We start from the raw sequence: 14043 nt of genomic DNA on the forward strand, positions 1-14043 counted from the left end.
TTTCAGCAGGTTTCTTCCTTGGTTTCTATGCCACTCTACCACAAAATGTTTCTACTGCTCTGAGAAATGGAGTGTTTTTGTATGTCCCTCTAATTATACTTTATCGTATTTTTATTAGATAGAAAAAATGTTTAAGTTCTTGTTTTAAAATCGTGTTACGTCGTCATTCTCTTGATATCCCTATGAACAAGGGAGTGTTCTGTTAATGAAAAACTTGCACTAACTTGGCAGTGTAGAGGTGACACTCTGGACGACGTGGGTTCGATGCCAACCGAAAGCAAGTGGTTGTGTCGTTGGCTCATAGATACTTACTTACTTGCTTGAAGGTGAACACAAATGCTTTCTCTCCTTTCTATTTACTTTACCTTAATGCCGTATCACCTTCATTAGTCTTGGTAATTACTGTGTTTTATATTTGTAATTCGCGTTTAACTTTTTTTGTTCCAAATGTATACCTGATATTTCATTCTTGTTATAAAAGTTTGAAAAATATGCTTTCTTTAAAACCGGATTTTACTTTAGCCTACATCTTGTCGACGCTTGCATGTAGGTCTATTATAGCCTACTGTTATCTGAATTGAACAAGCTGAATTGTTAGATACTTGTTGTTTTGTTGGAATGACTTAACATAGTTTCAGTTTAACGCCATGTAGTCAGTGGATGTCCACATGTGGCATGTTCTTATAGTGCAGTCGCATCTATTCACCTGTCACTATGTAAAGTTATGGGTGTTTAGATTTCAACCACCAGGTTCATAGAGCCTGGTGTAGTGGATATGTCCTTATTTAAGGCCTCTACTAATGTTTCGATAGATAAGGAATTGTCAGACCATCAACTTTGCGGTACTTTGCGGATACCGTGTTGGCAGGTCGTGCATAAAAATTGTTAAACGGAATTAAGGATGAAGACAAATCTCTGAGGAATGCCATTTTTTAATTCATCGTAGCCTGCTTAGTTTGCAACTTCCAGTGATAAGGTAAAACTTGTGTTGTACGGTAAACAAGCTCCATGATCATGCGGATCATGTGCCTATCCGGGAGCAGGTGAGGCTTTGGTGCCATACGGAGTTGTATGCGGCCGTGAGGTCGCGAAACAGCACACGCCTTATTCTTGGCCCCAAAGCAGTTTTCGATGTCTTCGGTCATAAAATAAATTTTGTATCCAGTAGATCTTCCACGTAGCAAACCAACTTGCTTCCGAGGCAAGAGTAGGTCTACAATTAGTTCTTCGACTCGAATGTAAATAAGGCGTTCGAAAAGGATCCAAAGAATAGATATCGGTCTATTAGGCAACTTTTGTGGTTTATAAAGGTTAGAGATTGCGACTACTTTGGCTTGTCTCCACATATTGGTGATTTTAAGTTGGCATAAACAGAAAAAGAATTTAAGAGGCCGAGACTTCATAGCGGAGCCAGCATGGTGCAAGAACTTACGACAGATATTGCATGAAGCAAAAGCCCTGAGCAAAAGCCTTGTGGGTCTTGGTTAACAGGAGTGCTGCGGTAAACTCATCCGGTGTGAAGTTACCGGAGATGCTTTTCTCATCTGGTATTTGTATTTTCCAGAAGTCATACGTTTCTCTTTTTACAAGATTGAAAAACTTGCACTCACCTTTCTTATAGGCTAAATCCCATTTTCCACTAATTGCAATACGATGTCATTGGCGGTAACAGGACATTTGCAAAAGGACAACATAGACTTGACGTCGGTAGGCGGCTGGTTTTCTTGCAGAAAATTCTTATAACCTTCGCCGATCTTCCACCAGACGAAAGTGCGGAGACGACATCACAAAAGGAAGAGATCGTGAACGATTCCTCATCTGCACAGGCCTTAGTAGATGTTTATCGGTTGACTATAACTAGGCTATATGTATAATAACAGCAGCACACCATTTCGGCTTTGAGGCCTCCTCAGTCCTCAGTGCAGTAGGTACACTGGGATGGCCACTGGTATACATGTACTGTATAATGAACGATAAATGGTATTAATACTCCAAAAGAGTGCATTTCTGATGATACCGCAAGGAGTGAAACGGGTTGTTAAGGTTATTTTGATTATAGTTATTCTACTGATTAAATATACTTGTAACTACAGTAAAAATGTGTAACTAGATGGATGTTAACACGTTGTTTGCATTTCTCCTTACTATTCGCTGCCCCCTTAGCTCAGTGGTTACGCGCCCGGTTCAAGATCACGCGGCGCTGGTTCGACTCTCGGGGTGTGCGTTTAATCAACGCATTTCAGGACTGCTCTCCATTCAGCGGCACCTAGTGAATGGAATAATTCCCCGGCAACAATATTTCAACAATCAGAAACTTCACTCTGCCAATCTCGGTAACCGGTCCTGCGTCAAGAGCCTTTACAAGTATGCGAAACTACCAGGAATAACCAATCAAGGCTTTGTCAGTCCGAGGATAAAAATTCAAAACCAAACCAAACATATTCGGCTAGAGTCCGTCAATTCGATAGCATTGACAATTATCTTTCCATCGCTTTTACCTCAGTGAGTCCACCCAAGGCGAGCATACCTTGCTGTGCTAAGGGCACATTGAGTTTTTTGTATAGACCTTACATATGATCCCACGAAGCAGTTGAAGAAAATTTGATTTATTTTTGAAATTAATACGTGAAATAAACTATGTCTAGGTTCCATCATTGTATCTTAGCAAAAATATTTGCAAAGCAACATAATTCACAATGCAATGAAAGGCTAAAGATCTAAACTAAAGTAGTGGTTTCCAAATTTTTGCAGCCACAGACTACCCCTTTTAAAGAATTAATAGTCTGAGTTGTTTCCAAGAAATCATAAAGACTGAGGGGACTTTGAATTAAAATTAAATATCCTTAGATACAACTTTTAGAGTGCAAGTTGTTACTATGTTTTTGGACCCCATTTACAATCATTTCACAAACCCCTTTGGGGGCTCGTACCGGCAGACCAAAGGTTGGAAACCACCGTCTAAATCAGGGGTGGGCAACGTGCGGCCCTCCTGTAAGCATTACATTTTCCTAACTGGCTCTTGTGTTAAAAAGGTTGCCCACCCCTGGTCTAAAGCTTTAATTATTCCATCTCATTTAATGACGTTGTGGTTGAGAAGCCAACGACTGGACCACCGCTTTCGGAAGTTTTGTCTGGTCTGTGTCTCGCGTTGCCGACTGCGTGTCGTCGTGATCGCCTCTTATTCGACATCTTCATAATGCCAGAAATCGTCGAGTCAACGCTGCACCAACGATAACGATTAAATGCAAATTAAAAATCAATATTGTTATTTCCGTTATTATGACAACATAAAGAGTTTTAAATCTAATTACACACACAAGACTACAGCAGCAATATTAAGCCAGCGGTTCTCAACCAATGGGCCATGGCTCACCAGTGGACCAGGGAAACATTTTGAGGGAGGCCACACACATGCACTGTTAAAAAAGCTCGATTTAATGGAAAACTAGTTTCACGCGTGTCACTATATAGTTAATTTTACACTTGTGTGATTTTATAGTGTTTTGATTGTAGTAACAATGAATAATGCTTTTTTTTGCTACAAAATGGCTATTTTCATTCTACTAATTGAAATAATAGTTTTGGAGGTGTGATGTAATCAATGCAGTCTATTGAATCACATACGGATGTTGAGTTTAAGCGACTGCAACAGTGTGGTTCTCAAAGGGATCCACTTGGCTCTTTAAGAAGGAATTTCTAACTTGAAGGGAGCAATAATCGTTTCCAGAAGAAGGTTTTTTTTTGCTGATTTTAAACTTATTTGTAGTTTTTTCTCTGCATAAAAAGTTAATAGACCATAAAATTTTTGTGCAAAAAAAATGCCCAAAATAGGTTGAGGACCACTGTACTACTACTAAGCAGCTAAAGACTACGAATACGATAGCTTATAAAGTCATTGAGTTAGATGCTCATATCTAGGCACATCATTAATTACTTTGCCAGAACAAACGAAACAAAAATGTGCTTAGTAGAACGCGAGAAAAAACATCATAGTCTAAGTCTTTCAAGATGTGATAGGAAGATTAGTTTTTACCTCAAATGGCAAAATAGGTATTATTATTATAGGGTGTAGAGTAGGCACAGTGAAAATAAGCTATCAAATTAAAAAGTACATTTCTACCAGCAAAAGAGTATCAGTAGATTGTGTTTTTGAAAGTGTTATACTGTAAAAATGTCAATTTTTTGAGTAAAAGGGCACACAGTTGAAGTTATTTCAACCTAGTAGCTATAACCTACGCTGATAATTGTTCCCGACAATTTTCACCAAATCAAACGTCATATAAAAACCGTTATGGTCTACTTAACCTAGCTGGCATCTTACGTCATGGAAATTGCTAGAAAATGTCCAAATATTGCACCATCGGTCGTAAGACCTGATGAAATATTGCATTAGCCGCTTGAACACCTGTTTGAATGACTTCATAATTGTCTTTCATTATTGCGTCACAGTTACTGTCTATGTGCATTTGAGATATCGCAAATTATTCTAGTCATTCGTAAAATTGTATGTTGGAAGTCAGTCGCAAGTTTAACTGTTTGCTTGGTGCTTGCTAGCTGGACAAAATTTCCGTCTTTTATCCAAGTAATCTGTTCTGTAGTGACAGTTTTAGAGGCGTACGGTGTTGCGTTCCATTTTCGATAGCCGCGGGCTAATTTTACAGGAATACACTTTTGAATAGACGTTTCAAAAGAGTGTTTATTTTTCGGTCATTACATGCAGACGAACGGATTTGGGAATCTTATGTTACAATTTTCCCACGAAGAGATTATGGTTTACCGCTGTGACCAATAATAACAATATCTTTTTCAACTCATTCTGACTAAAAACTAACAACTTACCCTTTTTGTTCAACGAAGCGCGACGACTTTGACTTGATGGATGATCTTGCAACTGAATTGTTTGGCTGATTCAAACTCGGTCGCTTGTTCTGAACAGCATCCGCATCTTTCGACTCTTTAATTGAAGGCAATTGGATGTAGTTGATGTTTATATAGCCACCTTTCCTATGAACTGATAATGAATCATCGTAGCTGGGAAACTGATCTTGAATCTGGAAGGATTTGAGACGAAATGGCTTGTGGGGATGTTCTTGTTCATGAATTGACTTCCGGGCGAATATGTCGTTCACAGTCTGAATTAAAAATTGTAGTAAATCGAACTCAGTAGGCCTAGCATTGGTTGGTTGGTTTTGAATCTTTATCCTCGGACTGACAAAGCCGGGCGCGTAACCACTGAGCTATCGGGGCGGATATTGCAAGCAGAAATTGCTCAACCACCATTGATGGGCTAAACTAAGTGGTTCAGATTAACCTGGTTCAGCTGTTGTGGCAAATTGTCTTCAGCTATGTAAAATAGGCAATTTGAGGTTGAAAACTTAACACAGAAGTATAAAAGTTTCATAATTTTATAAACCTTTCAATTTACTCAAAAACCCGACTGGCCACAAATGGGTCACAATTTCTTAACTGCGAAACAAAATTTCAAATTATTCAAAGAGGGTTTTATAACATAAACAATTCGTACGATAATGTTCTTTATAGAAAATATAAACGGAATCATTATTCCAAACATTCTTGTTATTAATGCGATGCAAAAACGGAACGCGGAGCAATTTGAAGTGAACGTGTTAGAAATCACCTGAAAGCAATTGATGTCGTTGTATAGGATAGGTTACCTCTGAAATTTTTCGGACTAAACTTCATAGAAAATTGCAACACCTTGCTCAACAATTACTGATGTTTCACCAATCGCGGTGTTTTTAACAAACTACTTTAACAAGAGAACATACAAAGCATAATAATGACAGAAATCAAAAACAAAAATGATTTGTTTTTTACCTTTTTTTTGTAGTTTTTCCACCGTAAGTTTGCCATCCATTTGTCGAAAACATTTTTTTCAGACATCAGCCTAGCTTGAACTACAGAGAGCATATCATTAATCGTGAACTTTTTGTATATATCTTGTCCAGCGTGAGATGCTGTGAAAGTATTAACAAAATTGTTATATTTTCTTCTTTGTTTCAGCTTGTGGGTCCAACAATCTAACCTTTTACTTCCCCAGGTTTATAATACGTATACTTTAATGGTAAATTGCAGCAAGGTTTAACAATCCTGCCATTGAGCCACAGCCTTGCCCACCAACATTGCGTTCATTGTACAGAAATGGAGAAAGAACTGTAGCGAAAATATCATGTAAGAGGGGTCAATCATTTCACAATGGGAGACGAGAAGCAACATAAGTACAGCATACTGTATAAGCATGAACCAAACACACTCTGCTAGTGATTGGTTAGTCTATAACTATATCAACAAGTTATTCTTATGCCTTTGACCAGTAATGTTCTTAGATTTGGTGTAATAAAATGCTATATATTTTATATTATCACAAAATAATGTTGTTATAGGCTAATTATAAATGTTTATAGTGTAATACATTTGTATCTATGCAGTCGAGTGTAGCGAGAATTGGCAGCGACCAGCGATAGACATGTGTTTCGCCAATGATCGCTGTTCTACAGTATAATGAGTACTTATTGAGTAGTCAGGTAGTTCTGACGCTAGGAAGACTTTCGTCTCAACAGTGTAAAACATTATTACATATTTTACATTTCGTGTGATAAGCTACGTACAAACTCTTTCCAGAGCAGCAACAGCATGACGGGGAACAAGAAGACATTCAGCACGACATAGGGTGAGAATAAAACACGATTTTAAATCTTCACCGACACCAAAAAAATCTCCGGGAAAAAGTTGACCTGCAAATTTCAAAGTTAAATAAAAATTAGACACCATTACCATTTGAGCTATTTAAAACAGCCATCCTTAGATAAACAATAAACATTCTTAACTTTGGCAGTAGTGGAATTCGGTCAGTTCGCTCGAATCGCTTCCTAAAATAAAAAAACGTTTGCAAAAACGGTTCCTGGCCAACTGTTTCGAGAGGACCTGATATAATTGTCGTATACAGGGTTGCCAGATGTGGCAAAGTCAAAGCGAATCGGTTGTTAAATTAAATCCCATTACTGCCTTGACATCAGTTTACAGCCACATCTTAAGCAATTGGGTTCGCAACCTGACACAAGCTTTGAGTTATCCCAGTATCGCAAACATGTAACATGTAGGCATTGTAGACTACATGAAAAGACAATAAATAGTCAGCAGAGTGGTAAGAACGTCAGCGCAACGTTTAAACGACGTTGGTTCGACGCCGCTGCAGAGCACTCGGCTATGTCTCGGCAAGACATTTAAATGGGAGCAGATGACTCGACGACTATAATATTCCTTTCCTGCTTCCAGTTGTCTGCAGGGCTGTGGAGTCGGGTGAAAAGTTTGTCGTAAGTGTTGAAGTGCCGTAAAACACTTTTATGACTCAAGTTTGTCCAATTAAAAATGTTTGTTAATCTAATTATTATTATAACTAAGCTATTGTACCTATATTTAGGAATCGAGTTTTGATCCTGTGTCTCGGGTTCTTGAGTTCATGCGGTCGAGGTAGAGAGAGCATCGTTTGACCGCCAAGGTGGGATGTAGTTACAAGAATATTCACTTGCTGAAACAAATGCATCAATTGCTTAAGTCTAAGGTCTTGAGTGGAATAGTGAAAAAAGCTGTTATTTCATTCACCTATATGGCAAGAAATAAAATGCTCACATGTGCTGTAAAGGTGAAGATATGCAGTTTACTTGAGTGAGTGAAATGAGTTCTCAAAATTTACAAAGCAAACAATATCTTTCAAAGTTGAGTTGATTGGACTTATTTTTTCGAATCAACGGATAGCCAGGGGTGTTCAAACGTAAACTATACGGAAATCCGAAAGTATTTTGTAAAACAGATAACACAACTTTTAAAAGTAAATCTTATTTGTGATTTTTGGACAAAAAGAAGCAACATTACTTTGGGTTGTTATTTGCTCCTACACGCTTACAACTTACTCTCACAATCTTGCAAATTCCAGACACGAGAAAGTAAATGCTTTCTGTAACTTCCGACGTATTTCCCAGCACTACGGTCTCAGGTTGATATTCTCCGACGAAACAATTCAACGTTATGTGACGTAAGTCGGCCTCAGTCCAGTCACTGAAAGCATATCTACAGTACAGCTAAACCATTAACGCGTAACGCAGTTATGATAACGTCTTTTCAGTTTATACATTATAAATGTTTTGAATGAAGTGTTAAATGCTATTAATAAAGTTAAACAGCTTTCAGCATGCTTGAAGCTACAGAAAATGCTAGACAACGCATTTAAAAAAAATTGACAAGTAACAAAACGAGATTAAAAACTTTGTAGATGTAAAGTTTAAACTAAACCAGTTGAGCAAGAACTTACTTATTGTTGCTTAGAATCACATAATTACGATAAAATAAAGTACAATATAAGTGACAAAAAACCCCCCATAAGTTATCGTGTTTTCACATCCTCACACATCACATCTCACATTACAAACTGGCTATTTGGTTAAAAATATCATGATAAAATAGACGGTTGGCTGGTTTTGAATCTATATACTTGGACTGACAAAGCCTTGATTGGTTATTCCTTGCAATTTCGCATACTTGTATCTAGGCTCTTGACACATGGCCGGTTACCGAGATTGGCAGATTAAAGTTTTCCAACTGTTGAAGTGTTGTTGCCGGGGAATTTCATTCCATTCGCTAGGTGCCGCTGAATGGAGAGCAGTCCTGAAATGCGTTGCTCAAGCGCACACCCCGAGAGTCGAACCAGCGCAGCGTGATCTTGCGCCGGGCGCGTAACCACTGAGTTAACGGGGCGGATTGTAAGTCATTAGACAATTGTCTGTAAATTTTTATTACAACTGCATCCTTATTAAGAATACCCACCAAAAAAAAGGAATTGACTTCACCATGTTTAGCCTGTCTGACCATTCTTGTTCATAGCTTCTTCTTAAAACCATATCGAAGTCTTGTTTGTCCACTCGAAGAAATTGTGACGTCCCTGTGTGTGACGTCACAATTATTTCAAATGATGTAGCTATCTAGGGGTTGATGTTAACTTCACAGAACAAATAAGCCAGTCTTGGTTTGGTTTTGAATCTTTATCGTCGGACTGACAAAGCCTTAGTTGGTTATTCCTGGTAGTTTCGCATACTTACAGAGGTTTTTGACGTAGGGCCGGTTACCGAGATTGACAGAGTGAAGTTTCCGATTGTTGGAGTGTTGTTGCCGGGGAATTATTCAATCCATTAGGCACCGCTGAATTGAGAGCAGTCCTGAGAATGCATTTTTTTTTAAACACATTTCTCTGCCAATCAGTAGCGAATCCAAGGGAGGCAATTGCCCGTTTCTCAAAAAAAGAAAAGAAAAGTAACTTTATTCATCGTATATTTTCAAGGTCGAATTTACGTAGACCTACACATCATTGCGTTTTGTTGAAATCTTCCCCCACCCCACACAAGGTAACTTGCTGGATCACCCCTGGCTGCTATCATACCATGCATTTGCTGCTGTTGGTGTTGATTGTACTGACCTACCTTTACACACAATTGTAGCTGTTCTCTTGCATTCTTGTATCAAAGCAAGCTCTCCAAATGACGATCCAGCTGTTATTTCACCGACGACATAATATTTTTTATCACCAGTCCTAACGTCTAGGTGACTGACCTTTACAAGATGTATGATTAGAGCTTAAACGTTGTTTTTCAACCCATAATGAGTTTATAAATATGAAACGTAGCCTACGTAATTTACAGCAAACTACAAACTGCGAAGCCTAACCTAGAAATTGCAAATGTTTTGAAGTTAATCAGAAAAATTCACCAGAAGACAAGATCAATGACAGATCTCTACTAGCAAGATCCATCACTTTTATATCGATTATTATTATTCAACGATTCAACGCTCCACAAATAGCTCCAGCTGTAGGTGAGCTGGAGCCTCATCAGGGTCCATGCAAAAAGAAGTGAATAGCAATAAGTATTTTTCAATCGTAGTAAAATCCCGAAAGCGGTTGTTCAATTTGCCAGCCAGCAAAAAAACGGGTGCGGGTTATACAGCAACATATCCCGGGCCGGATTTGGCCGGACTGTTAAACACCCCTGGCGTAGGCGTAGTCAGTAAATAAAAGGCGGCCAAGAGATAAGATCTGGCTACTCTACTCTTGTTAATACTGAAAGCTGTGTGATGAGAACCTTATCTTCTCATTACCCAAGATCTAGTAACTAAGTATGGGGCCACTTTCACCTTTATTGAACGCACATGATGGCAAACTAAAGTGAAGTGAAATCACCACGTACCTGGACAACAACGCTGCCAGTTACAATGAAGTACATTGAGATTCCTTGGTATCCTTCTTGTATGATGACCCGCCCGTCCTCATATGTCTCGAGGTTTATCACAGTGGCAAGTTCATGGCGGACGAGCGAAGAGTATTTTGAAAAGCACTGGAAAATTTGTGTCTGGTCAGCATATTAGATTTGAATCGTTTCTTACAAAAAAGGAGCACTTCTAAAAAGTAACTAGGCTATATCTTTTCATTAAATAGTATCCATTCACATTTATAAAGTGGGTTTGAAGCAGGAAGTTAAAAAAGTCTAAACAAAGAGAGAAAAGAAAGGAAGAGGAAAAAGGAAAGAGTTGCTTCCTTTATCATCTAGATAGCGTAACACAGTTAATTACGATGTTGTTTGTAGGATCAGCGCTCGAGCAAATCCATCTGATTGATCGCAAGCAGCAAAGATCTTTAGTCAGCTCGTTATAGGTATGTAGGCTTAACCAATTAGAAAGTTTTGGTTCAGTTTGTTTTTAATCAGTGCAGTTTAACACTGATTAACACATAGCATGCGAAACTACAGCAGCTTCTGGCTTATCCGCCACACTAGACGGGTTACTGTTTTGTGATTTACAAAACGATGCAGTTTTTATAAGCTGAGTAGTGAGTAGCTAAGTTGGTTTTAAAGAAATTATAGTTTTTTGTAAAAAGCAAATTTGTACGGGGCGTAAAAAATATTTCGAATTAAAAATTGACCCTTCTAGCCGTTGTAGTGTTAAGCAGGCTACATAGAATGAGAACAGACACACGAAAGAAAGATTGTGATTTGAAAGCTTATAATATCACAATATTCCATGTCAGAATCAGACCAGTCTAACTTTACTTCAAATATTTTGTTGATCACCGATATAATTGAACTCACACCTTCATCTGATTCACAACAGAATACAATATTTCCATTTCATCGTCCGTTCTTTCCCAAGGGTTTTTGGTTAAAATATATCTGGCTCTTTTTGATAATCCAGCATTCCCTGTGCCGGCGGTTTTAAAGGCGTTCACATTGAAACTAATCCCACTACGCTCGTCATAACTGAAAAGAATCCAAAACTAGGCCTAAATATTTGTGGTTAAGCAAGATCGAAAATCACTAATACTTAAAACAACAAACGCCAGGAACACTTGAAACAGAATTTAGTGCCAGGAAACAGAGATATGTGATGTTGTTATTTCGTATGACGCTATAAGTCCAAGCAATCTTCGTATAGCAAATCAATGAGAGGTGGGCTGTGACTTATCCTCCTTGAAGCTTGTTGCTGGGCATTTCAATGCAAGATGGTCTGTGGAGTGATTTGGAGCATTGCGTTTTAGGCAGCTTGGTTGAGCTGAGGAATATCTGAGCAGTAAATGGCCGGAAGAGCCATTGTAACTTCTCCCACCAGAACAACTATGAATTTGTGTCAAGAAGGAAAGCGCATTCCAAATGGGTTGTTCTGATTGAAATGCCATCCACTGTGTGCCGCTGAATGGAGAGCAGTTCTGAAATGAGTTGCTCAAGCGCACACCCCGAGAGCCGAAGTAGCCAAAGACTATTTTCCATTAGATCCTCTCAATAAAAACTCTTATTTCCACCGCCAAAACTTTTAAAATACAGTAATCTGATAAGTATGTCGATTATACTGAATGGCTTTTTCAGAAGTTTCTTGATGCCAACGAGTCGCTGGTTTTATAGATTTAATGCACAAAGACATAAAAGCAATCTCAGGTCAAAACGCAAAGTAAAAACAATAACGGAGGCAATAATAGAAGCGAACATGTCTTTCAAAAGGCTTGCAGAACTATAAAATAAATATATATCATCGGAGGAGAAAGCATAACCAAGAAAACATCTGATCACAGTAAATTATTGTATGAAAAACTATCTGGAATTCCCAAAATCAAACTAAAAAGGTAGTCTATGCACTGGTCTTGCAGGAAACGGTTTTCCCCTTGCCTCCATACTAATTCCGCCCTTGTCTCTGATAAAGAAATAACATTACAATACAAAACAAAGGAAATTTAAAACATCGACTAAAGTTTATCATCGCAATACTTACTAAGATTTTTGAAGTTCTTCTGTGCTCTCCTCCTTTATAATAAGCGGTATCTTCCATCTGTTCGCTTGGATGACGGCACGTACCAAATTTCGAAAGCTCAGCTTTGGGTTATGAGATTTCCATTCAGACAAGAATATGTTCGCAGCCTAAAGTTTGCAAAAGTATGAAAAAGTTGCTGAAAGGATGAGTAAAAAGGTAAAGGTGAGTCCATTACTTGATCCAAACATCCGGGGATAAGAAGATAAGGTCCTCATTATACTAAGCCGCTGGCACTAACGAGAGTAGGGTGGCCAGTTTCTTTCTCTCGGCCGCCTTTACTTCAGAAACTACGCCCACCCAATTTATTACACCCTGGGTAGAGGTGAACGGTGTATGTCAACAACCAGCTGAAGCCGGGATTCGAACCATGATTGCATAGTAGGGAGGTGAGTACCTTACCCGCTGCGCTATCCCACCGCGCTGAAAGGATGAGTACGGATCATTAAAACAGACAAACGGTCATTAGCACAAGCAACTTAGTGGCTCAACTGCATTTAAAGATACCTTTCAAAACATTTCAAATTATGTTCTCACTCTTTTCACAGCGGTTCCTCTTTGTTTCTCGATCTTCACGTCAAGGCTGGTTCGTCCAGGTATGATGAGCTCATCTTGGCCGGCAGATGGCGCAAGTACACGATCTAATAAAATCTAAACAGTCAACTTCAAGAAACAATTACTTGTGTTGCATATTTGGTAAAAGCAAGTACCTATAAGAAACGTTTATATTTGATTTAATGCAAAGCTTGTTTGATGCTACGCTTTGAAGGCAAAAAAATATATGCGATTATCTGATCCGAGATGTCCTAAAACTTCCAATTATAAAATGTAATAACCAAAAAAATCACAAAAACACATAGTAATGGCTGTCCTCTCGAAAGATAAGTGTTGAACGTTTTCTTGCAAAGATCAAAGAAATAAAATTATATCTTATTCTGTACTCCCAAAAGTAATATTAAGTATTCGAGATACAATCATGGCTATCTAGAGATGCGCCACATTTGTCGCATTTTGATTATTATCGATACTGATACAGTCTGCCTAAAATTTTCTAAAATTTTTTACTTTTTTTCTGACTCGTAATGATATAAAAGCTTCTTGTTGCGTTAGGGCAGCAGAAAAGTAAGTTAAAAAACGCTCAATCAGACTGTTATCGAGCAATTTAACAGCCTGACCTAAATTTTATGAATCAAATTGTCTTTGTTTTTCAACGCCTGATGATGTTAAAACTCATTTTATCACCTGGGGAAGACATAGAAGACGTTGAAATACATCGTTCAGAAAGTTTTATGTAGACAATTACCAAAATCTGAAAAATTCTGCAAAATGTTACAAATCAGGCCTATTTCTATGCAGCCATGATACAACCCGAAAGGGTTTTGAAATAAAAAAATACCGGGTAACCTGTTTAAATTAGACCACAGACTTACTTTCCACTGGAAGTGATTTTAATCGCTTAGGCTTGGTGGATCTTGTGCCCTTCAAATTTCCATATTCTAAAAATTTATAGCTGATATCGGGCAGAACGAAATTGCTTATGAATGGAGGAGGGTTCATTTTTGGGAGCACATCCATCTAAGCAATTTCAATTGCTGCAAAATCTTTTTTCTGGGAGAGAAAATATGACTCCTATGACACAATACATTGGATTGTGACCTCATGCGCCAACGAAAATGACGGATGCCA

At 38.3% G+C, this 14043-nt stretch overlaps 1 protein-coding gene across 1 annotated transcript; it reads right to left on the reverse strand.

Annotated features, from left to right (window-relative positions):
- Positions 1-2601: 2601 nt before the first annotated feature.
- LOC145779906 (uncharacterized) lies at positions 2602-13924 on the reverse strand. Its single transcript, XM_082591579.1, has 13 exons — positions 13788-13924; positions 12895-12998; positions 12322-12467; positions 11153-11318; positions 10254-10400; positions 9492-9621; positions 8842-8956; positions 7932-8076; positions 7432-7549; positions 6630-6755; positions 5839-5978; positions 4840-5132; positions 2602-3220 (listed from the first exon to the last, which is right to left on the reverse strand). Exons 1-13 carry the CDS (start codon positions 13912-13914, stop codon positions 3061-3063), a joined length of 1917 nt encoding a protein of 638 aa, XP_082447705.1. The 5' UTR covers positions 13915-13924; the 3' UTR covers positions 2602-3060.
- Positions 13925-14043: the final 119 nt, after the last annotated feature.

This window comes from Aplidium turbinatum, chromosome 11 (genome assembly GCF_918807975.1).
Source record: "Aplidium turbinatum chromosome 11, kaAplTurb1.1, whole genome shotgun sequence".
Classification (NCBI taxonomy): domain Eukaryota; kingdom Metazoa; phylum Chordata; class Ascidiacea; order Aplousobranchia; family Polyclinidae; genus Aplidium; species Aplidium turbinatum.